At 35.1% G+C, this 24,715-nt stretch overlaps 1 protein-coding gene across 5 annotated transcripts in view; it reads right to left on the bottom strand.

Annotated features, from left to right (window-relative positions):
- Positions 1 to 24,715, bottom strand: part of ANTXR2 (ANTXR cell adhesion molecule 2) — a 248,493-nt gene that overhangs the window by 96,084 nt on the left and 127,694 nt on the right. For all 5 annotated transcript variants that reach the window (XM_007495961.3, XM_056803236.1, XM_056803239.1 and 2 more), the window contains exons 13-16: positions 18,791 to 18,835; positions 15,876 to 15,968; positions 6,727 to 6,894; positions 3,147 to 3,227 (exon numbers count right to left, since the gene is read on the bottom strand). In XM_007495961.3, the coding sequence (XP_007496023.1) occupies positions 3,147 to 3,227; positions 6,727 to 6,894; positions 15,876 to 15,968; positions 18,791 to 18,835 (387 nt within the window). The remainder of the gene's footprint in view (positions 1 to 3,146; positions 3,228 to 6,726; positions 6,895 to 15,875; positions 15,969 to 18,790; positions 18,836 to 24,715) is intronic.

Here is a 24,715-nt window from a genome sequence, read left to right as displayed (position 1 = left end):
GTAACCAAAATTAAAAGGGTAGTAACAAATTGGGAAACAATCTTCATAACAAAAACCTCTGACAAAGGTCTAATTACTCAAATTTAGAAAGAGCTGAATGAATTGTACAAAAAATCAAGCCATTCTCCAATTGATAAAGGCAAGGGACATGAATAGGCAATTTTCAGTTAAAGAAATCAAAACTATTAATAATCACATGAAAAAGTGCTCTGAATTTCTTATAATCAGAGAGATGTGAATCCAAACAACAAACCTCACACCTAGCAGATTGGCTAACATGACAGCAAAGGAAAGTAATGAATGCTGGAGGGGATGTGGCAAAGTAGGGACATTAATTCATTGCTGGTGGAGTTGTGAATTGATCCAACCATTATGGAGGACAATTTGGAACTATGCCCAAAGGGCACTAAAAGACTGTCTGCTCTTTGATCCAGCCATAGCACTGCTGGGTTTGAATCCCAAAGATAATAAGGAAAAAGACTTGTACAAGAATATTCATAGCTGCTCTCTTTGTGGTGGCAAAAAGCTGGAAAATGAGGGGATGCCCTTCAATTGGGGAATGGCTGAACAAATTGTGGTATATGTTGGTGATGGAATACTATTGCGCTCAAAGGAATAATAAAGTGGTGGAATTCCATGGGAACTGGAATGACCACTAGGAAGTGATGCAGAGTGAGAGGAGCAGAACCTGGAGAACATTGTACACAGAGACTGATACACTGTGGTACAATTGAATGTAATGGACTTCTGCATTAGTGGCAATGCAGTGATCCTGAACAACCCAGAGGGATCTTTGAGAAAGAACACCATCCACATTCAGAGGAAAAACTGTGGGAGTAGAAACACAGAAGAAAAACAACTGCTTGATTACATGGGTGGAGGGGGATGTGACTGGGGATGTAGACACTAAAGGAACATCCTAGTGCAAACATCAACAGCATGCAAATAGGTTCTGATCAAGGACACATGTAATACCCAGTGTAATTGCGCATCGGTAACAGGAAGGGCAGGGAGAGGGGAGGGAGGAACAGAATATGATTTTTGTATCAAAGGAATAATATTTGAAATTGATCAAATAAAATAAAATAAATAGGAAGGAAGAGGAAAAAGTAAAAGAAAAAAATTTATCAGTTTTATTCAGTCCAAAAAAAGAAGGGACAAGAAAGGAATAGGTCTGCTCCCCTGGGAAACTTGTGGACCAGTTAGAGCTGTAACATATAATAGCCAAAAGAAGACAGAACTGCTTAATTCCTACTTTCTTTGTCTGCCCCCCCAGGATAATGATCTTTAACAGGGAAATGATAAAATAAACAAAAATAAAATAGAAATTTTAGTTCAAATATTTCCTGAGTGAATGGAAATAGTACTGAATTTAGCATCAAGTGGTCTATATTTGAATATTAGCTCTAATATATGCTACCTTTGTGTGCTTCAGTTTCCTCTATGAAATGGGTGGGTTGAACTAGATAGTTTCTAAGGTTCCTTCCAGCTCTAAATCTTTGATCTTATGACTGTAAAATAGGGGTAGAATCAGTAAAAAAAAAATGCCAATTTGTTTTCAATGGATTCAAGTCTGCAGTCCAAGAAAAATGCATTCGAGGTTGCTTAGAGAATTTATAAATGAAGTCTTTTAACCAGTAAGTAATTTTTGAAAAATAATGGAAAAGGACAAAAAATGTAAAATATTTTCATACTTTCAAAAAAAAAGATGAAAAGGGTAGATTTTTTGGAAACAACAGGCCAATATGAGTGCCAAGAAAACTACTGCCATCTCAGGATGCATTGATAGAATATACTATCTCAAATGTGGAAAACAATAGTCTCATCATAGTCTACACTTGTTAGACAATAATTCTACATGCCACAATTTACAGGCTTTGGCAAAGTAGAATGTGTCCAGAGAATCCTGATTAAGGGGTCAAGCAATCATAATTTAGAAGTGACAAGAGAGGAAATCTAACACTTTTCATGCATATGCAGAATAAAAGACTAAAAAATGTTAGATATATTTGAATACATTCTAAATTCCTCTGAAAAGAGGGATTGATACCAAATGGATGAAAAGATAGAATTTCCTAATTACAGAGTTATGCAATAATGCAAGAAGCTCCTTCACATGGGACTGAGTGAATTCCTACAGGTACTCTAAGTGCCTGTTTTGCTGGCTCTCAGGGATACTTTAGAAAGATTGCAGTTGGAGGAAGAATAAACTATAGATTTTCAAACATTTTAGGATGTCATACTGTCTGACTTGTGAAGGGAGGCATTATTCTATGTTCTGGGAAATCCATACATAATTTTTAAAACTGGTGTCTATAATTATCAAACCAAATTAATTCAATTTAATTTAATTCTGCCACCTTTAAAAGAATAATATCCAGTTTTGATGAATATAATGAACAAAACACCTCAGAAGACAAATAAATAAATGCAAAATGAATTCACCTCAATATCATAAATCTTTAGTAATCTTTTATGATTTTAGGTTCAAATGACCTCTATCATATTTAATAAAATATTTAATATTATATTTCTGAAGTCATACTTTTATATTTCATTAAATACTAATTTCTCAGCCCCAAAAGAAAGAATAGAAGTATATATTGGTCAAATCTTCAAAGATCCCCTGTGCCTTTGATAACAAAAAGTGAACTCAATGATTATATTTAAATTTCTTGGTACATTATTATATTCTGTGCCTATGACTTAATCCAAAATCTTTGTCAAGTGTATATTTTAAGATGCAAGGACTTGTGTAGACTCTAAAAGATCACCCTGGTGCAATTATCAATAATATGGAAATAGGTCTTAATCAATGTAAAACCAAGTGGAACTGCGCATTGGCTATGGGAGCGGGGGGAGGAGAGGAAGGAAAGAACATGAATCTTGTAACCATGGAAAAATCTTCTAAATTAATTAATTAAATAAAAATTTTCAATTAAAAAAAAAGATGCCAGGACTTGGTGATTCAATTTTCCTATTAATATTGTATGATCACTCATTAAAGAATGGTATGTTAGAACATACTCCTTTCATAGATAAAATGAGAACTTGGAATTTTGCTTCCCCATAAAATTTTGCAGCATGAACAGCACTGAAATGATCACTATTCACATTTCCTTGGGATCACCATCACACATACAAACCTCATCTCCTTCCTGAGGTCGCATCAAAGAAACTCTGTCATACTGCCGACGTAACAAAGCCCAGAGTGCATCAAGCCGGCCCTGTAATGACAGAAACATCATTTAGTAACTAATACATAGCAAATAATTAAACTATGTTGAGTGAATGGCTCAAAAAAGGTAAGATTAAATATATATATATATATGCATATATTTATATACTTAATTGTGCTGCCTCTAAAACATACTGGCTCTGACTTATTATTTATGAAGGAAAAAATCAATTCATTAAGGAAATTTGAACCTTAACAGACAATACCAATCATTTACTATTTTTATTGTTGATTTTCTTGGCTCTGGGAGACTCCCCTCAAACCAATCCTAAGAAATTACTTGATTAAGAATGGATCATTTTGGGGGCAGCTGGGTGGTTCAGTGGATTGAGAGTCAGGCCTAGAGACGGAAGGTCCTGGGTTCAAATGTGGCCTCAGACACTTCCCAGCTGTGTGACCCTGGGCAAGTCACTTGACCCCTATTGCCTAGCCCTTACCACTCATCTGCCTTGGAACCAATACACAGTATTGACTCCATGAAGGAAGGTAAGGGTTTAAAAAGAAAAAAAGACTGGATCATTTAAAGGTTCTGCTTCTCCCTTCTTGTTTTTTGTTCTTCTAGGGTTCATTGTCATTCACTTTCTCATCACCCCTACCCTTAAGCAAAATAAAGAACTTATCAAGTCAGTCACTGCTTCTAATATTATTTATATTACATTACATTACATTACATTACATTATATTATATTATATTATATTATATTATATTATATTATATTATATATAAGGGTGGATACTTTACATGTTGATGAAAATACCCAGATCTTACAATGTCTTCTGAATTTCTTCAATAATAGTTTTAGAATAGCCTTGAATTTAAAAATGAGTTTTGTCAGAAATATTAACTTTTCCTATTATGCAATAGCAGCAGATAGAGAGCTTATCTTGGAGCCAGAAGGACTGAATTTAAGACCTATCTCTGATGCATACTGGTTATATGACCCTAGACTTGGTTGTTAAATTCTCAGTACACCAGGCAACTCTCTAAGATAAATTGCAAGGAAAATGCTGACTTAGTTAGGGTTAATTTCCTTTCCCAGGTATTTCCTATATCATTGCAATTGCAGATCTAGTCTTCATTTTAATCCCTTCCATTCTTTGAACTGTCTTGCCAATTATAAGCAATTTTTCTTCACAGAAATATTTAACATATTTTCTTAATTAAAAATAGTATTCTTATTCAAATTCAAATCTCAAAACTATCTCCTTCAATTCTCATGTCCTTCTGATCATATTTCCAAGATAATTTCCAATGTTATTTTATAACAGTAACATTTACTCAATTCCTGGAACTGTTTTTCACAGATGACCACAATTTCCTTTATGCCTCTATACAAATGGTCACATTTCACTGTGGACTCAAAAGATCCTTGAAAAGTTTGGTTTCCTCATATCTACATGTGTCTACAGCATCATTGTAGAGTATTTTTTCAGAGATACTTTTGTTCAAGTTTTCTTGAAGATTACTTCAAGGAGCTATATTAATAGTATAGTAGTGGTCTCGTGGTATCCGAGGATGACGATTGTCTTTGTGTGCTTTCATTTGTGATGTAGATGAGTGTGCACAAAAACACTTGTGCGTGAAGGAGATTTAAGTGGAAAAGTCGATGCACAGAGACAGTCCCACTCTCTCGGCATTGGAAACCTGGATCCATTGGCACGAAAAATTGTTACACTGGAGACTTCCTCAGCTGCATTGGATGGCCTTGTTGTCTTTTGTACTCCAACACGCCCTAAGCACTCCACAGTGCTTTGCTGCGTCGCCATCTCAACCGTTGAACCTTCTTGTTGGTTTCTTCCGCCTTTTCCGCCAAAACAGTCTTCACATGCTGGGTGAGCAAAGCCCTAGTTCACCAGGGGTCGATGACCCGATGGCTACCCTCACAAGGTTTAGTTGGCCTGTCGAAGCCATTGCCCAGGGTTTGGCCGCTGCCCCATGCTAGCAGCTACTAGGAGCCACAGTGAGAGGTGGGTGTCAGGTGAGGGTCAGAGGTTGGAGAGCTGCCCTAGAAGGGCACAATAAGCCCTCCATACCAGAGATACTACTCCTCCCTGAGCACCCCATACACTGTTATATTAATAGTTCCTTTGAAAAACCACAGAATTGAAAATACAACAGAAAAAGCAAGGAAATATGTGTATGTGGCATAAAATCCAGCATTCAACTAACAAAAAAACTAATGAAAGCTAAAGAAACCAGCTTAATCCAGTTTCATTTACTGACAGATATTCTGAGTCAGCTTAGTCTCAGTAGGAATACACATTAACAACAAAATGAAACCACATCAAAATTATTGCATGGTTCAAGTAATTTCCACACAAATGTTGGTTTAAAAAATATTTTCTTTTTTTTTTGTTCATTTAAATGATAGAATCAAAAGAATTCTCATGAACTAGGGCAAAATGAACTAAACACAGAAATAAAAAAATACATTAATTTCAATATAAAGAACAATTATATGATTATAATGATTAATCCTGGCCTGGACAATAAACAAGGAAATGTTCCTCCTTGTCTTCATTGGGGAGAAAAGGGACTACAGTTGCTGAATGTTAGGCAAGATTGTTAGGTCTAGTCGTTTTGCTTACCTGTTTAACCCACTGTGGGAAGATGGAAGGAAGAAAGAAATGTCTTGAATATACAGTGCTTATTGTTAGTATCATGGAATAAAGGATGAGAGGATTTTAAGTCACTAGAATATGGAGTCTATATTTTGAACTTTTACATAACACAATTGGGAAAGAAAATTCCTCCAAGAACAGAGTACCTCTATTCTACCCCTCTTCCTCACTCAGCTGTAGAAAGGGGGATGGCAAGTTGACAGAGCCATGAGTTCTGGTTGTGAAAGTTGTAACCTAAGCCAAAGTAGGAGAGGTCCTCCTTAAACTCAGTGTCTAATGTCAACTGTAATTGGGAAAAAGAATTTGGTAGTGGATGTGGAAGGACAAAGATGAGAAAATGTAGCTGTAGACATCTGAGAAATGGACAGAGGCAATAATTATAAAAGGGGCCACTGCATATAAAAATGAGGAACTTTGTGGGAATTGAGTATGTAACATAATTCACTTACTACAGAGTATACAATATTCTTAGGTTCTTCTTTCCTTCTTAATAAAACTTTTTGAATACAACTATACAGCTTATAAACTAATATTTATAATATTTATGATAATTTGTAATAAAAACTTATAAAACTTTTATAAATATGGCCAGCATATTTGAAAGTGTGGCATTCTAGCCAGTATATTGGTTTGTCCAATTTGGATACTTTTCAGGGATTTTTTAGTAGGATTCTGAGCCAGAACTAGTTGAATACCTTCCAAAAATATTCCTAGACTCCTTGTACCATAAGCCTCTCTGACACTAGAGCTACATATGGTTGAGGTTTTTAAAACAAATTTCATCTAACAGAAAACACTAGAAAAATTAAAATGAACCCTTGCATATGCAACATGCCTATGTGAGGCTGGATGGAGGATTTGGTTACCTTAATTGGAGTGTACCACTTTGTCTGAGTAGCCTGGTATGTAGGTTTGGGCCGAGGTGGTCTAGGTCTGATGGGTTCTTCTGTTTCTTCAGGAATTGTCACCACAGCATTTTTGGCTTTTTCTAACCTTGCACCTTCTTCAGTAGAACCTTTATCACCCCAACGAACCTGAAGTAAAAAATAGATGTTTTCAGATATATAGCAGCACCTCATAAAGCAGAGATTCTTGTCACCCAATAGGTGGTTGGTTGTTCATATCAGTGAAAAAGTGAATCTAGTTAAGTGGCTAACCTCAAATGTTCCTCCTATATTTATATCAATGAATGGAATCCTGAAGACCTGAGTTTAAATCTGGACTCAAACACTTACCAGCCCTGAGCAAAGATCTTACTTCTGTCTGCTTCAGTTTCCCCAACAAAAAATGAATCTCTTAATAGCATTCCCTTTCTATGATTGTTGTGAGGATCAAAGAAGATAATATTTGTAAAGTGCTAAACAAAGCACTTGGTACAAAGTGGGAGCTTCATAAATTATTGTTTCCTTCATTTATTTCCTTTTTCCTTCCCTGAACGAAGTATTAAAACATATTTGAAAACATGTAAACAATAATTACTCAGTAAACACTTATTAACTACTTACTTTGTGCCAGGTTCCATGCTAAGTGATGGGGATCCAAAGATGAATAAAAAACAGTTCCTTCCCACAAAGAACTTAGCTTTCTTTCTTCTTTATTTCCCTTCTTTCATTTCCCTCCCTCTTCTTCCTTCCTTTCTTTTTTCCTTCCTTCTTCCTTCCTCTTCCTTCCTTCCTTTTCTTCTTTCATTCCTTCTTCCTTCCACATATCTGCATTGGCTGCTCTTCACTTAAAATATTCTCCCTCTTCAAATCTTCCTCCTAGAATCTGTTTCCTTCAAGACTCACTTGAAAAGCCAATTTTTAACAAGAGGCTTTTTCTAACTATAGTTAATCTCCATTTATGTTGAATATAGTTTTTTAAGTGTCTATTTATATACATGCTGCCTCTCCCTCAAGGAATGTTAAGTTCTTTAAGGGAAAGGGCTGGTTTTATCTTTGGAATCCTATCATTTAGCATGGTTCCTTGGAATATAGTAAAAAGTTAATAAATGCTTATTTATTTATTGTTCACATTTATCATGAGTTTTGATAGGAATGAAGTTGCATACATATACTGTGGATCAGATGGCTTCTGGGGTTCTTTTCAAACCTTAGATACTGTGATTCTCTTATTTTCCGTCAAAGAATGAAGCATAATTTCATATTTATTTTTTGAAATTAAATATAAATGAAATAACAATCAAATTGTTTTCATTTTTCCCTGATTCAGATTCAGGGTCTTAAAGGGTGACACACATATCTATGAATATGGATATGATTTATTGCATATGGAATCTTTCTTTAAAATTGATGTTTCAGGAGCTATACTCAATCTCTCTGTGTGAAAGGATGTCATCATGTCTGTTCACCTTTTAAAGCAGCAGACACTATGCTTCCTGTCAATATGCACTAAGTGCTTATGTGCAGAAGACATAAATTTTAAAAGGGTCTTCTTTCAGTGGGAATTGATTCTGATGATCCCATAGGGGAATTTTGTACAGATCAGGAGTCCAGAGAACTACATCAATCTATCTAGCAAAAAGTACTTATTAAACAACACATGTTAGGCACTGTAATAGACATTACGAATACCTAGAGAAATGAAACAATCTCTGCCATCAAAAAACTTCTATCTTATCACTCTATAATAAAAGGATTTTATCAGAGAATCCTTATCTATATACCATACAGTTGAATTAATGTTGACTATTCTATTTAATAAAATGGTATTCTACAATATTTAAGGTATGTAGATTAACAAAGAACTGTCAGAACTCTGAGCAATAAAGAAATGGACTAAATTCAACAGGAGGGAAGAGAATTGCAATTTTTAAAAAAGTTTTAAGGATTTTAAATACACATATGCAAGGCTCATCAAAAAGGTGGCCAACCTTTTCGTGACCTTGCCTGGGGTAACGAACATACAGAGTGATGAATGGACGCTACATGAAAAAGCATAACAACCCTTTATTGAGTTCAAACAAAGCAATATATAGGTTAAGACACCCAGGAAGATATGATGTTGCCGCCCAGCAACAGCAGGAATCAATAATTGGGCAGATTCACAGGAATTCATGACGTTACCTGCCAGGCACAGGGAAGAACCGAGAGGATTCCAAACAAAGATAGAGAAGCAACTTTCCCACAGACTCTCACAATTTCTCACAACCCTTATCAGTCCTCTGCTGGCTACTCCAACCTTACAGTTTCTTTCTCAAAAACCTTATCAGTCCTCCCTCTGATGCTACTCCAACCTTGAGCACACAGCTGGGCAGGTCGTACACAGTTCAACCCATGACCCTGACTATGCAGCCCAAACAGAGAGAAGAGGAGGTTTAACCCTTACAGTTCTGCCTTTACGGCAATGCCTTGACTACACACATATGTAAGGGTTTGTGCCTATGTGTGTAATATATAAATTTAAGTATTTTAAGGAACATAGTTAGCAGGAGATGATACAAATACACTGCTAGGTCCCGATTAGTGAGAATAACAAATGTCCTGAAGTAGTTCCATGAATTTGAATTTATACTACTTAAAATTATAATTATATAAAAGAGGATGATTAATTCAAATAATGTGACTTGAAGGAATTCATTATTTGCACTATGTATTTCATATTATATTATGTATATTTTATCACTATTTCACAGAAAAAAAACATTCCTAACTTTACTATATTATTTTTATATAATATATATTACCTTTATCTTTATTTCTTTTCATTTTCAAGTAGACCCTTATTAATCCATTAAAATGAATCTCTATCTTTCAGTGTGTTCACTTGTACTTTAATAGTGTTTTTTAATGAGGTTATTAAGATGCACTTTAGATTCTTCAAAACTGTTAGGTGATAGCTTCCATTCCAAAGAAATGACATTTCCCTTCAAATTATATATATATATGAAACTAATATAGGTGAAGTCTAATTTGAGGGTTAAATTGGATTACAAAATGAGAGTCAAGGACTCTTGAGCCAGTTATCCCCACAAAGTCTAAAAATAATGATTTTAAAAGAAGCAGTGCTTTTTGTACAGAAAGTAAACTTAAGAAAACAAGGCTTATAGCATATATATGCATATGTGTATAAATATATATATGTGTATATATATATATATATATATATAAATACCAGTCAAAATGTAAAATCTCAGAGACTGTAGATACTGATATACCTTGAATTTACAGTCTGGTATTTTAACTAAGGAAGAGAATCCTGAGGTTAGATTGGTAACAGATTTTAAAGACAGGAGACAGACAGACAGAGACAGAGAAAAGCAGAGAGGGAAGCAAAAGAGAGAGGGAGAGAGGGTGAAAGACAGAGACACAGAGAAGCAGAACATGTGAGCAAGAAAATGGGTACCTGGCAGAGGACATGACACCTGGCACAGCCTGAAACAACAGTTTTGATAGCCAATAGCAAAGTTCAGACAGTGATTCTCTTTTCTCCTACCTTCCCAGCACATAGATGCAACTCTGACTGACAGCCATATCATACTTTCCATTTTTTGTTTAAATGTTTACTTACATTTGTTTAATATTTGATAGTGTTAATAAATTCTATGGTGATTGACAATGTTTTGTTTGTTTTGTTTTTCCTAAACCACTAACTGTAGTTTGGGATTAGGGAAAAAAAGAACCTAATCTATGGAAGAAGAGATTTCCCAATTTAAAATAAACCTGAAGCCAATTAAAGAGAATTTTTGTGATTATCTTGAAAATATTCCAGATCATCCCCACTGAAGTGGTTCTGAAGAACCTGTTGAGATCAAATATATAGAGAGACACATTAGGAACAGACTGAGGGTTGGGAGGGTGGTATTCTTGTCCCTGATTACACAGTTCATAGACTAGCATCACTCACACTCCACAGGTCTCTGCATATGTGTGTATACATTTGTGTATACACACAAACACACACAGTCACACTTTTTTTAGTTCAGTGTTTGTTGTTGCATTCAAAACCTCCTAGTGAGAACTTGGATGTAAGAGTGAGATGAGATTTGTCAAAAATGAGTAACAGATGAAAGAGGGAGGAAAAGAAGACAGACCATAAGAGAGGAAAAACCCCTGTTGACTTGATATATTTGGCTCTTTGAGAGAAACAAGAAATTTGAAATTTGAGGTCTGCAGTTTTATACTTGGTTTCCATTACAATTTGCAGAGAATTTAGAGGCAAATGAAATAATTTAAAATAACATAATTTTAAAGTTATGAGAAAAGAAATAAGTATTTCCCCTTGTGGTTTAGTGGGACAAAAATATAAAGTTATTATCTATTGCTGATGAATTATTTTAGCAGCTGTTAATAACATAGTATTCTTATATCCTGTTTTCCTGCAAATTGCCATTATAATAGTGTTTAAGAAGCTTGCCACAAAGCAGGGTTATGGAGGAATTACTGGGGAGAAGCCAACACTAGTTCAAAGCATATAAACTTCAGTTTGAGGAGCTCATTATTATATTTTATTCTTAAATTCATAAGTATTTATAATCATCATGTCTTGATATTGTTTTGTTCATTTGATTTAATTTAAAATGTTTTTATGAGTTAATTTGATTTTTTTTTGTTTTTTAAGTTTAAACTAAAAGGTTTAAGAAAAAGAATTGTGTTTTTCCCCTCCTATTTCTACTTCTACTGCAAGCAAAAATATGGAAAAGATCATAAATCCATTTAGACCATCCCCTCAAGGACCTTAGAATCTAACCTGAGACATAATAAGTACATAAATATTGTACAATGTACAGTGTAATAGAAGTAAATGAGAAAGTAAAAAGGGTAATGGAAATGGGGGTGATGACCAAAAAGTCCTGAGCAGGAAGTGCAGCCACTAATCCTGAAGTTTTGCTGGAAAACTTATTAAGTCCTGCTAGTGTGAGAACTATAAAAGAAGATAATGTAGTGTGAGTGAAAATGAGTATAGGTAATCTGACCCAGTTATAAAACAGTCTCAATCTTCACCTATTATAACTCTAGGAAAGGATAAAGGATGAGCAGAATTTCACCACTAAGAAATTTAGGGAATAACAGAAGAAATTTATAATTTATTAGAAAAATTATTAGTAAGGACATGTATTAATGAAAATCAGAATTTTTTTCCTGTAGCTGAGCTCCATCAGCTTTGGGAGATGAAAGAGGATATACTTTCGCAAATTAAACCAATTAGAGATTCAGCATGAGGACCATCCTTTGTCCTTTCTGGGTAGCTATATTGGAAGTTCTGTATTATCGAGCCCTATAATGATAAGTTCTTTGGTGGAACTTAAGGGAGGGGGTTTAATTCCTAAAATATATTGGTTTAGTATACTGGATAGAAGCATTCATAACCCTTCCCCCAATGACCTACCACACCCTACATCTAGCCAGCATGAGAGTAATTAAATTTTACCTTCTGGGAGGAACTTTTTTTGCTATGGGCCTACTTAGTGCAACAACCATACAGGCAAAAATTTGGGTTGCTAAAATAAGAGGGTGATAAGGAGATGGTTGATTGACATGCTATAAAGATGCTGGTAAAAGTGTGTCAAAATAATTAGAACTTCAGTCCCATCTAAGCCCCAGATATCTAAATCACCTGCCCAACTTGGATAAATTGATCATCAGTAGCTAGTCTGTTATCATAAGAGAAGATCTTCAGTTTCATCAGGATATTCAGGTTTCAGTGGGGGTTAGAGGATGGAGATGATAATAAGCAAAGCATAAAGGGAAGGCCATTATAATCATTTAAGAGTCATTACCTTTCAGCCTCCTCCCTACCAAGGTCAAAGGGAAATCCTTGAGTTCCCCAAGGAATCTTTGCAGTGAATGTCAAACAATATTAGGTATCAGAGAATTTGAAAGGTAATTTCTTTCCTAGGAAGAAAGATTAAAGAGGCCATTGGGCTTTGCGGAACCAACTCTCTTCACAACAATCTTGTGTGGCTGGTGAAGGAAGGAAATGGAAAAAACTTGTCATATCTAATCCTGCATTTATTTGTTCCTAACTCACTTCCTCAATGAGATGGGCCAGGTAGCCTAAGAATTTGGGTAGATACTATATGATTAGTGCCTTTTTTTCCTATTCCAATGGCTGAGACTCATCAATCAACAAATATTAATTAAATGCCTACTATATGCTAGATACTGTGCTAGCTACTGAGGTGAAAAAAAGTCAGAGCTCTCAGCCTAATGGGGGAGGTAAAATGCAAACAACCATGTATGAATTATATTGAGGATACATTGGAGATAATCAACAGGTGGAAGACACTAGCATTAAGGGAGATTGCACAGGATTTTGGTAGAAGGTTGTATTTAGAGATAACCTGAAGGAATTCCAAATATAAGGGTCAGACAAGGGAAATACCCAGAGTCAAAACATGGAGCACTTTTTTCAAAGAACATAATCAATGAGAACACCATCAATGGATCACAAAATGCATGGCTGGAGGAGGGAGCAGCATAAAGTATAAGTACACTGGAAAAGTAAGAAGGGGAGAGAATATGAATAATTATGAGGGCCAGGACACAACTAGAGCAGTTTCAGAAAAAAAAAGATATTATAATAGGATCAACAGTATTTGGTAACAAATTAGAATGGAGGGTAGAGTGAGGAGTTGAGAAGGACACCCAGCTTGCAAGCCTGGGAGGTCCTTTGCCAATTATAAGTAAGTTAGGAAGAAAGTATGATGTATAGCAGAAAATGAATTCAGTTTTGAAAGTGTTAAATTATTTCTGAGATAATCAGTTTGGGGTATCCAATAGGCAGCAGGAGAAGCAAAGCTGAAGGTCATCTAAGAATGGAAAAGTAGATCTAAGAGTTATAAGCAGATAGGTGAAAAGTGAATCTAGTGGAGGTGAAGAGATCTCTATACAAAACAGTATAGAGGAAAATAAGGAAGAGGTGCCAAGAGAGAAATATTTGAAAAGCCATACATAGTAAGCATTTTTGTAGGCTCTCATTGGTGGAATACCTGTTTACAAAAATAATTATATTAACATTTTAAACATTAACACAGGATTATTTTCAGTATCCCTTTTAAAACTTGAAAAGTACATATTTGAGAAGAGAAGAAAGATTATTCATCCCTACTCTCCCTGATCTTCTCTAAAGTCTTTGTACAATGTACGTAAAGGAAACCCAGGTAGCCTACCACAAGATTGCTCAAATTTCTACTGTATGACTTCTTGAACTTAAAGAGAGATCTCTTCATTACTAGAATTTCAGAGAAGAATAAATATTCTTCTGTTTCTTTTGGACCAATACAAAGCATGAGCCATACTTTGAAAACTTCATGCTTGCAACTTCTGTGAAGAATGGTTTGGGTTCCATTCACTTAAGACATGCTATCTCACACATTACATGAAGATTCATGAAGATACTTTATAAAAAGTGAAATTACTGATATGTTGGAAATAGTACAATAAAACACTGAAATTCTGAATCAAAGAACAATGAGCTCATCTTCCTCCTCCCCCAAAATAGATTCACTGCCACTAGATGTTTTCCACTTCCTTTCTCTTTTTTTTAAAAATCCTAACCTTTTGTCTTAGTATAAATTCTAAGACAGAAGAGTAGCAAGGGCTAGGCAATCAGGATTAAGTGACTTGCTCTAGGTCATATACCTAGGAAGTGTCTGAGGCCAGTTTTGAGCCCAAAGAAGGAAACAAGCATTTATTATGAATTAAGCTTTATCTTTTTCAAGCTTCTTGAATTGATCCTCTTATGATATAGCTCTACACATATACAACAAATCATGATTATTTTTGTTTACACCAGTGATTTTATTAGTATGAGGGTTTCAGTTGTAAAGATTCCCTCCACAAAGGCAGATCAGTAACTCATCTATCAATTTTAGAGAATTGCCAGAATTAATAACTTAAATGAACTGCCCAGGGCAACAAAGGTTTCAAAGGTTCCTGACTCTAAGGATATACTAGAGGGCAACTTTCTTTTTTATCTATATTTATATCTCAATCTACATAGCTATAGATATAATTATTTGCATTCCATAAAGGTCCAATATGTGGTAGGCACCAATGTGACATACTAGGAATAAATAAAAATACAACTAATTAAATGGTACCTGTTCTTATATTCTATCAAGGGAAACAGATATACATATATAAGTGTGTATGTATGTATAAATTTATGGTCATTAAACACAAAGTTACAGGGATGGCACTTATATTTAAGGAATCAGGAAAGGCTTCGAGTAGAAATTGATCTTAAGCTGTGTCATGAAGGAAGAAAGAGTGGGGAAAGCTGAGGCAGCAGAACTAAATCATAGGGTATTGCAATAAGTAAGAGGTCAAGAGGGTCTGGACTAAGTTGCTGGCTGTTTGAGTTGAAAATGGGTCTGAGGATTTGAAAGTAGACATGGCAAGATCTGACAATCAAATCACTTTGTGGTATGAGGGACAGTAAGGAGGCAAGAATAACTCTTAGGTTATCCACATAAGAGCCTGAAAGAATAGTGGGTTTCTTTGACATATGGAAGTCTGGAAGAGGTTGAGTTTTGGTGGAAAACTAATGAGTTTTTGTTTTATCCACTCTGACTCCCAGCACCTAGAACATTAGCATGTAAAAATGCTTATTGGTTATACACTGGGCTTCCAATTTCTCCATATTCTATTATATAATAACCCTAACAGAAGCTATATTGAAAAGTCTGATACCGTGATATCTCTCTATTTATAAGTACAAAACTGTCTCCTACTTGAAGTGGACATTTAAGTCTATATTCCTCTCTTTCTGCCACACTTTTCCAAAGATATATCAGTATTGTTATACTTACAGGGCTCCTCAATTTCCCTGTTCTCAAAATATCCCCTATACTGATTCCCATAGTGTTTGCTCTATTTTGGTCCTTGATTCAATGGAATTAGCAATGTTATTCTTCAATTAATGAAATCAATTTTTTCATGAACAGTTTTAAAACTAATAAAGTGATACCATGGAGGGGAAGAGACATAAAATTAGAATGTTCTATATTTTTTGTCCCAAAAGCATGTTACAGGTTACTTATGTTTTTTTTTTCTTTTTAAATAGTACAAACCTCCATTCTTTTAATTCCTCCAACTCCTCGACCTCCATAATAGGAAGCATCTACTGTTGGCCATTTTTTGTTAGGCAGAGGTTCTTCTTCTTCCTAGGTAAACATTCAAGAAAAAAATAATTTATTTAATTTATTATAAGAGTTTTATAAAAGTTTGCCCTCAAATTCAGTCCAATAAGAGTTTGAAATATTATAGATGTGTGTCCCACAGCCATATATGTTATGTTTACTCATGGTCCAAGTTATTTTGGTGTGTACATATACATATTATATATATATAATACTAAATATACACATATACATGTTATATATTGTATGTATGTGCACATATGTATATCTATCATATACAAATATGTTGTGTATTTATGTACATATAAATATACATACATTATGCATGCCTAGTCTGTATATATGTGCATATACATGTTGTGTTATGTACATATGTGTACATATAATATGTGCACTTTGTATATCATATAGTTGTGTATACACATATATACACACATTCATGCAGTGTATGGATGTGTGTTTGTATGTCAGAGTCAGCATAAGGCCTGTGATTGTCATTTTATTGGGTAAGGAAATTACTGAAGGAGAAAAGTCCTTCTATCAATACATATCCCTGGCAATTTAGGTGACACCATTAGGATGAGTCTGAGGTGGGACTTAAACATGAATCTTCTTGGTTCTAAAGTCAGTTCTCTATCCATTATGCCACATTACCTACTCCAACTTATCCCTGTACACACACACACACACACACACACACACACACACACACACACACACACACACACATGTGTGTCTTTCTTTCTATATATGGTGAAGAAGGAAGAGAAGGGAAGGAGAAAGACAGAAAAAAGAGGGAATAAGAGATGGAGACGGAGAAATAAATCAAGAGACACAGAGTCGCAGAATCTTTAAAGCAGATATTCTTAATTTGGAATCCATCAATGCCGATGAAGAGAAAATTACATCTTTATTTCAGCATATTTGGCTTCTTCTGTCATTCTATACATTTTATGTGTTTTAAAAACATTATTCTGAGAAGGGCTAGAAAATTCTGTCTACATGTAGTAAGACTTTGAGAGGTAAAAAAATGTCTAAGGATATCTGGAGGTCAAAAGGCATGAACAGCCTTATTTCCATTTTATCTAATCTGTGACCAAGGATCAAAGTACTAAAAAGCCATATGTTTTTCAACGAGTCTATGATATTAAAAAGGTTAAGAGAACCCCTGCATTCAAGTGATATGTAGGTCATGAGTGGTACTCCCTTCCCTAAAATTCCATCTTTCCTTTTTTATGCTAACACTACTATTTTGCCATTTGAAAAAAAAGATAACAATCAATTTTCATAATTTTCTAAAAAAACAATTCACTTTTGAAAGAAGGAGGGAATTAAATGAAGAATTACGATAATGATGTAAAGTAACTTTATGCATTAAACTACATGAAATTGGACCATAAATGTGAGGACCTTTGGAGCATAAAGTCAAAAATGTTTCACCAATGTTGATGCTATTAACAATGCAAAATATGCTTTTAGGTCAATTAAAACCAATGGTGGCATACCTAGTATTTTATGATGATTGGTAGGACTAAAAAGATTTCCAGATTCTATTGCTTGTTATAGCGGCCCCCCACGGGAGTCCTATAATATTTATCTGTGGGTAATAACCTGAGGTGGAGAGAGGAGGCTAAGGAAATGGGAGAATAATAATGACTCAAAGGCAAAAGTAGAAACACATGGGCAGTAACGTGAACTCCGAGGAAATAAGAGGAATAAGAGATTAAGTGAGAAGTACCAACTCCTTGATATTCCTATAGACAAGAGAGTCTGCTTTGAGGGCGACTGTGTTGCTAGAAAAAGTGGGGAGTCTCAACTCCCTGGTACTTCCTATAGACAAGAGAGTCTGAGCAATGGTAGGAGGCACTGGAGGCAACAATGTCGCTAGAAAAGGGGAGAGTCACAACTCCTTGGTGCCTCCTAAAGCAATGGGAAGCACGGGGGCAACCGCATCACTATGAAAGAGATATAGTGAAACAAGAGAGGTGAGAGGAGAGGAGGGGAAGAGAGAGAGAGAGTAAGAGTGAGTAAGAGTAAGTCTGAGAGAGTCAAGGAGGGAACAGAGAGTGTTTGTGCTTGTTCCCCAGTATTTATTGAAGGTTTTTGAAGTGTGGATAAGGAGATCAACGTACATGTAACATGACATAGGTTTTAAAGTTGGTTGAAATGACAATGACGAGATCAAAGAGGTGGAGATTAATACAATCTGCGCTTTGCAAATGAGGCATGGCTATCAACGCCTTAATTGAACTGCACTAAGACAAATGAATGTACTCCCAGCCAAGCATGGCCCTCAAGGCCCAGCCCATGAATTTGCCTGTCCTATGCTAGTACCTAGGACTGTGCCTTTCCATACGATGAACATCAATAGGTCTGACCATGTGTCTAGTAATACAATATCAATATATTAATCATACTTCCCAGATGCTAAGATGCCTGGTATGCTACACTTTTTATCATTTTTGTTATTTTTAAAAAGTAATTTCAGAAACTTTGATATTGAATTCTTAGAATTTATTAAAATGTTATAGTCTTGAATATTCTAACATATTCTAATTCTGTAATATTCTAATTTATATTTTCTCAGCACAGTCACATGTTACAAACTATAAGAATCAAAGTCAAATAAAGATTAAATTGTGAAACAATCATATTTTAATAATATTTTATTTAATGAATTAATAACATTTAACAATTTGTTTCATTGCTAGATGAAATTAATATAATTGGGGTCTCAAAATATAATTGGAGTATAATGGAGCTGAATATTAGGAATAACACATACAATCATGTAAAAATAATAACAAAAAAAATCAACCAAAATGAAACTGCCAATATGCACTTACCTCTTTGGGTGGTGGTGGTGGTGGTGGGGGAGGATCTTTGATTACCTGTGGTAAGAACATCAGACAGAAAGCTTAAGTAAAATGGTGATATCAATGCTCAATCCAATTGCTGTTTTTCCTGGTAGAAGCCTTCTGCTATGACTCTTCTCTGTTTGTTCATTAATGATAATTACAAATGTCAGCTCCCTTGGCTACTGATCATTAAGATCCTGTAGAAGTCAACACTCTATTTTCCTTTGGCTTTTACCATCAATCAAATTCAACTTGTTGACAATGATTCTTTGGGGCAAGCTTTTAAAAAACAAGTAGCCCTTTTTAGGTAATTAATTGAATGTGGTTTGTTATTCATCTCCATTCATGAAATCATATGTAGTTAATTACTACACGTAAGCAGAAACACAGCCTAAATCCTAAATTGGGCTGTCTTTTCCTGTACCTTTTTGCTAAGATGATGTAAAGTTCCTTACCTTATGACAAGTGTGAAGCAGCTTTAGGAATTCACATGCCTCTCTCAAGGGTTTCAAACAATTTATTCAACCTATTTTATTAAGCCCTAATATTTTAGGACTTAGGATTTGAAAATGTATCTCCTTCATCTAGACTGTCTTCTATTTCAGGTCATTATTTTTTTAATTATAAAAGTTTTTAATTTTTTCATAGCACTGTGAATGGAACAGAAAGATATACTGAGAGAAATAGCTTTGACTTCCCTGAGTTGATAACATTTTCTTCTCCCTCAAACACTACAAATCAAGAAAAACACAAAAAATCCAAGTAAATCAATTTATGTATAACTCAGTTGATAGGTTAGCTTAGGTGGAAATCATTATGCATAAGATTTTGTATTATGTATTATACTATTACATTGTACATAATGTACTATATATATATACATATATATATATATGATACTCCTTTAATAAGTCCATTTTTTAAAACCCTTACCTTCCATCTTTGAATCAATACTGTGTATTGGTTCCAAGGCAGTGGAGTCGTAATGGCTAGGCAATGGGGGTTATGGTCACACAGCTGGGAAGTATCTGAGGCCAGATTTGAACCCAGTATGACCTCTCTCAAGCCTGGCTCTCAATCTACTGAGCCACCTAACTATTAGTATCCTAATAAGTCCACTTAAAGTCTTTTCCAAAAACTTAAAATCATTCTTCTTTACAACCATAGCCCTCAAATTACAGATTTTCAGGGTTGGAAAATACTTCAGCTTCTCCCAAACAGAAAAGAATCCATCCAGTTGCATACGTGACATGGAAATATAGCCTATGCTGGGAAATCTCTGTTAAGAGGGAACCTGCCATGCTCTATGCAAGATAGCCAAACCTACCTTGGGATGGTTCTAATAATTCCAGAGAATTTTTTATTTTGTTCTGGGTTTTGTTGTTGTTGTTGTTGTTGTTGTTTTCGCTGACATTACATCTAAATTTTGTTCTTTACTCCTTTCCATTGATCTTAGTGCTGCCCTTTAATGGCAGGAAGAATCAATCTAATCCCTAATCCATATGAACAAATAACTATACTATAGCTATCATGCTGAGGTGTGGTAGAGAGAGTTTTAGACATGGAATTAGGAAACTCTAAAACAAATTCAGCCTCAGACACTTCCTAGCTGGGCAAGCCAACCAGGGCAACTCACTTAGCTTATATTTCCCTTACTTTCTTCACCTGTCAAATGGAGATAATAGTTGTACCTATCTCTTAAAGTTACTGTAAGGTCAAATGAGATATTTGTGAAGTGCTTAGCATAGTGCCTGACACATGGTAGGTACTATATAAATGTATGAATATTTCCTTCTGACCTATCTTCCCTTTCCAATCTTCTTTTCTTCCCTAGGTCTTGATATGGATACGGATATGGATAAATCCTTTATCATTTTGGTTTTTCTATGCTGGATGTTCTTTTATCTAGCTTGAAAATCTCACTCCTAAACTGCATTTTCCAGGACAGAAAATAATATTCTAGTTAAGGTCCTTTCATGGCAAGAATATAGCAGGACTAGCAAATTTTTCATTCCAAAATCTATGACTCTTTACTAAAGCCCAACATGACATTCACTTTTTAGATACCATTTTCCACTGACTCACATTTACTTGTAGTTCATTAACATTCAATGTTATTTTCCAGATGAACTTCTTTCTAGTTATGCTTCTCTTATCTTTGCTTATGAAATGGATTTTTTAACCCAAATATAAAACTTTGACTTATAACTCCATTGCCATTAAGTCTCATTTTATTAATTTCACTCAATGTTCAGGCTTGTCAAGATTCTTTTGAATCTTGGGGGTAGCTGGGTGATTCAGTGGATTGAGAGATAGGCCTAGAGATGGGAGGTCCTGGGTTCAAATCTGGCCTCAGACACTTCCCAGCTGGGTGACCCTGGGCAAGTCACTTAACCCCCATTGCCACTCTTTTGCCTTGGAACCAATACACAGTATTGATTCCAAGATGGAAGGTAATCATAAAAAAAAAAAAAAGATTCCTTTGAATCTTATAAGACAATCCCTCCTAATATCATTCATTACATTTCCTCAGAAATACAAGCCACAAAAAATCAAACTAGCTATAAAAAAAGGCTGGAAAAAATTTAAATAGGGTGAGAGACAAAAATACATGAGATTATTTCAGTAAAAATGGAAATAAATTCAGTTTTGCAAGCTTCAGTCACATTTACTTGACAAATAAAATGACAATACAACATTCATCAAACTATAATATCAACACTGACCTCTACCATCTTAACTCCATGCCTATACTTCTTTGTCTTTCCAACTTGGAAATTGTGTTATTACAACAAATTCAATATGTTCAAAATAAACTCATCATCTTCATTTCCAAAATTTTCTCTACACATATATCTATCATTTCCCTGGACTTAATCATAAATTTTAATTTTTCTCTGTCATCTCCCTAAACTTTTTCTCCCCAACCTTTCAAGGTTTTATTTTTACTCTACCCACTACTGCCATATGCATACACATGCACACAAAGACACACATATACACATACACACATGAATCTTATCATTATCACCCTAAAAAAAATTTGTATCTCTAAACTCTGAGCAATTTCCCTGTTTGTCTCTCATACCTGAAATTCTCTCTTCTCCTTACTACCTCTTGAATTCTTTGGGTTCCTTCATGTTCCAAGCTAAAATCTCACCTTCTAAAAAAAGCCTGTCCTGATTCTCCTTAACTCTAGTGCCTTCCTCTGTTAGTATCTCTAATTTATCCTGTACATAGCTGTTTGTACAGTTATTTACATGATGTATATGCCATTAAATTATAAGCTGATAATAATAATATCTGACATCAAGTGTTGTCTTTTGCCTTATTTTTTTTATACTCCACACTTAGGACTGGCTTAAGAAATGATTAATGACTGACTTTTATCCTATAATTCTGCTTATAATATAACACAGAACATCAAAGTTCTGTGAGGCCTCAGAATCCATCAGGTCCAATCAATAACTGAATTAGAGGCCCCTCTACAACATACCAAGATGAGTGGTGATCAAGTTTTTACCGGAATCCTCTAGTAAGCAGAAACTTCCTACCTCTCACAGCAACTCATTACACTTTTTGATAGATCTACATATTAAGAACAAGGGAGCTATGTGACTCGGTGGATAAAGTATTAGGCCTGAAGCTAGGAAGACCTGGTTCAAAAATCCTTCAGATAGTTACTAGATTTGTGACATATACAAAATGGGGTCAATTGGAGAAAGAAATGGCAAACCACTCCAATATTTATCCAAGAAACCCATAGAGGGATCATTAAGGGTCAGAGACAACTAACTGACTCAATAAAAACAAACATTAGGTAGCTTTTCCTGACATTGAACCACAACCTGCCTCTCTGTAAACTCCATCCATAATTACAGTTTTACTTTTCGAAGTGAAACATAATATGATAGTCCTTCAAATTCTCGAAAATAGCTACAAAGTGTCCCTTCAAACACTTCCAGTCCCTTCAACTTATTTAATGTGGCAAGTTCTTGAGGTCCTTCTTCATCCAGGCTATCTATCTCTGGACATTCTCTAGCTTAGAGGCAACTAAGTGGTACAGTGGATAGCACTAACTTCTAATCATTCATTAATTTACTGTTGAAATATCTCCTGCAACCATTCAATTGCTTGGTGGTTAAAAAAAAAAAAAACTTTCCCATTATATTACTCCCCTAGGGAGGAAATCACTTTTGGAAGTGATATTCCAAGGGGAGAGTAAAAGGAGAAGTCTATTGCCTTCATCCTACCAGCTCCTGTTTCCAAAGCTCATCATCACCCCTGTTCCTCTTCTCTTCCCTTCCAGCTTTATCTTGGGGAGAGCTTGTGATTGGATACAACAGTTTCATAGTTGTTGGAACACTTCTAGGGAATGGTGAAATCAGAAGTAGTAGGACCTTCTCTGTGGGATGCTGATGTGGAGTGGAAAAATAGGTCATGGAATTTGAGAAAACTGAAGAACTGCAAAGCTTAGAGGAATAGTAATGCATGAATGCTAAAGTCCTCCGAGTGGGTATTAGGCTAGAGAAAAAGTCTGAGCCAGACACTGCATTCATTTATAGAAGAAGAAGAATTTCTTGGTGGTTAGTAGCTAACAGTCAGAGGCTATTATCTTATAGAGGGAACCATAAGGGAAGAAAAGTTGCTAAGTAATTGTAGTAGATGGTGAATTTGAAAGAAGCCCAAGGAAACATGGAGTATTCTGACTTCCTTTCTTGGAATAATGAATTAGGGTACTAGAAAAAAAATACCCAATGATATAAATTCATCTACATGGAGCAAGGGGTCAGCAAGTGCCAGAAGATGGAAAAAGCACGACAAAAAGAGGTTTAAAATAAAAGGAAAATTATTAATTATTATGGAGGAGTTCCAGAAGGTACAGAAGAAGGAGTTAACAGATATACACTATGACAGTGAGGAAAGGAAGGTAAGAGTTTGCTATTGGATAATGCTGACTTTGAATGTAAGGATCTGAATTGAATCACAATTCTGATGTTCCTGGTTCTGCTAAGCCTAGGGCAGTGTGGTTTCAGGTCATACAATCTTTGGCCTTATTTTCCTCATGTGTAAAGTATATGTATCTCAAAATAAGATTTCCAAGGTAACTTTCACTTCTAAATCACAAGCTTCTCAAAACAAGAGAAATGAAATAATAATCTGTGAAAGGTAAAAAAGTGCCTCCTTTCTCAAAAAATTGATTCAGAAGAAAGTGAAATTTCAGTACTAAATCTTGATGAGTTATAGAAGAAAAAAATCAGTAGGAATGTTACTCATGTTACAGAGTAATATAAGGACACTGGTAATTCAAAAATACATGTATTCATATGTACTATAATTTATGAGAATTTAAAAATTTTAAAAGGCATAATATTGCAACATTGCCAGTATTTTTTTCCACTTAGCATACTTCAGTGTTGCATTGAAGATTCTGGAAAATACTTCCACCACTTTATAAACCATATGTAGAGTTTGATTCTTCTCCAATTTTTTTTATTTGTTATTATCATCATCAGGGAGAATCACATCTCATCTACTTAGCTAAAAGAATGAAGATTTCAGTTTGGAGGAGAGCCGATTGCTTTAAAAAAAAAAGTCAGTTGCTTCAGGCAACAGTCCTTTTGATCTGCTCATTAACACTTTTCAAATGTTCGAGTGATGTGGGCATTCTTTGCGCTAGAAAATGTCAGCACTAGAGCCTGGAGCCAGCTTGATGCAATCATATGTTCTGATATTGGGAGAAGAGTGAAAAGAACTGTCAACAGTGAACTGCCTTAGAGGAAAAAAAATAAAGATACTCTACAAGGACTACAGATGAAGTAGGATTTCAGAATTGATTCTTGCCAGTAACTAAAAAGACTGCCCAAGCCATCGGCAAGTGTTGTAAGCCACTAAAACAGCTATCTCCATATT

This window comes from Monodelphis domestica, chromosome 6, assembly GCF_027887165.1.
Source record: "Monodelphis domestica isolate mMonDom1 chromosome 6, mMonDom1.pri, whole genome shotgun sequence".
Lineage (NCBI taxonomy): Eukaryota > Metazoa > Chordata > Mammalia > Didelphimorphia > Didelphidae > Monodelphis > Monodelphis domestica.
Note: the sequence above shows the minus strand (reverse complement) of the source record. Positions and strands in the feature narration are given on the sequence as shown.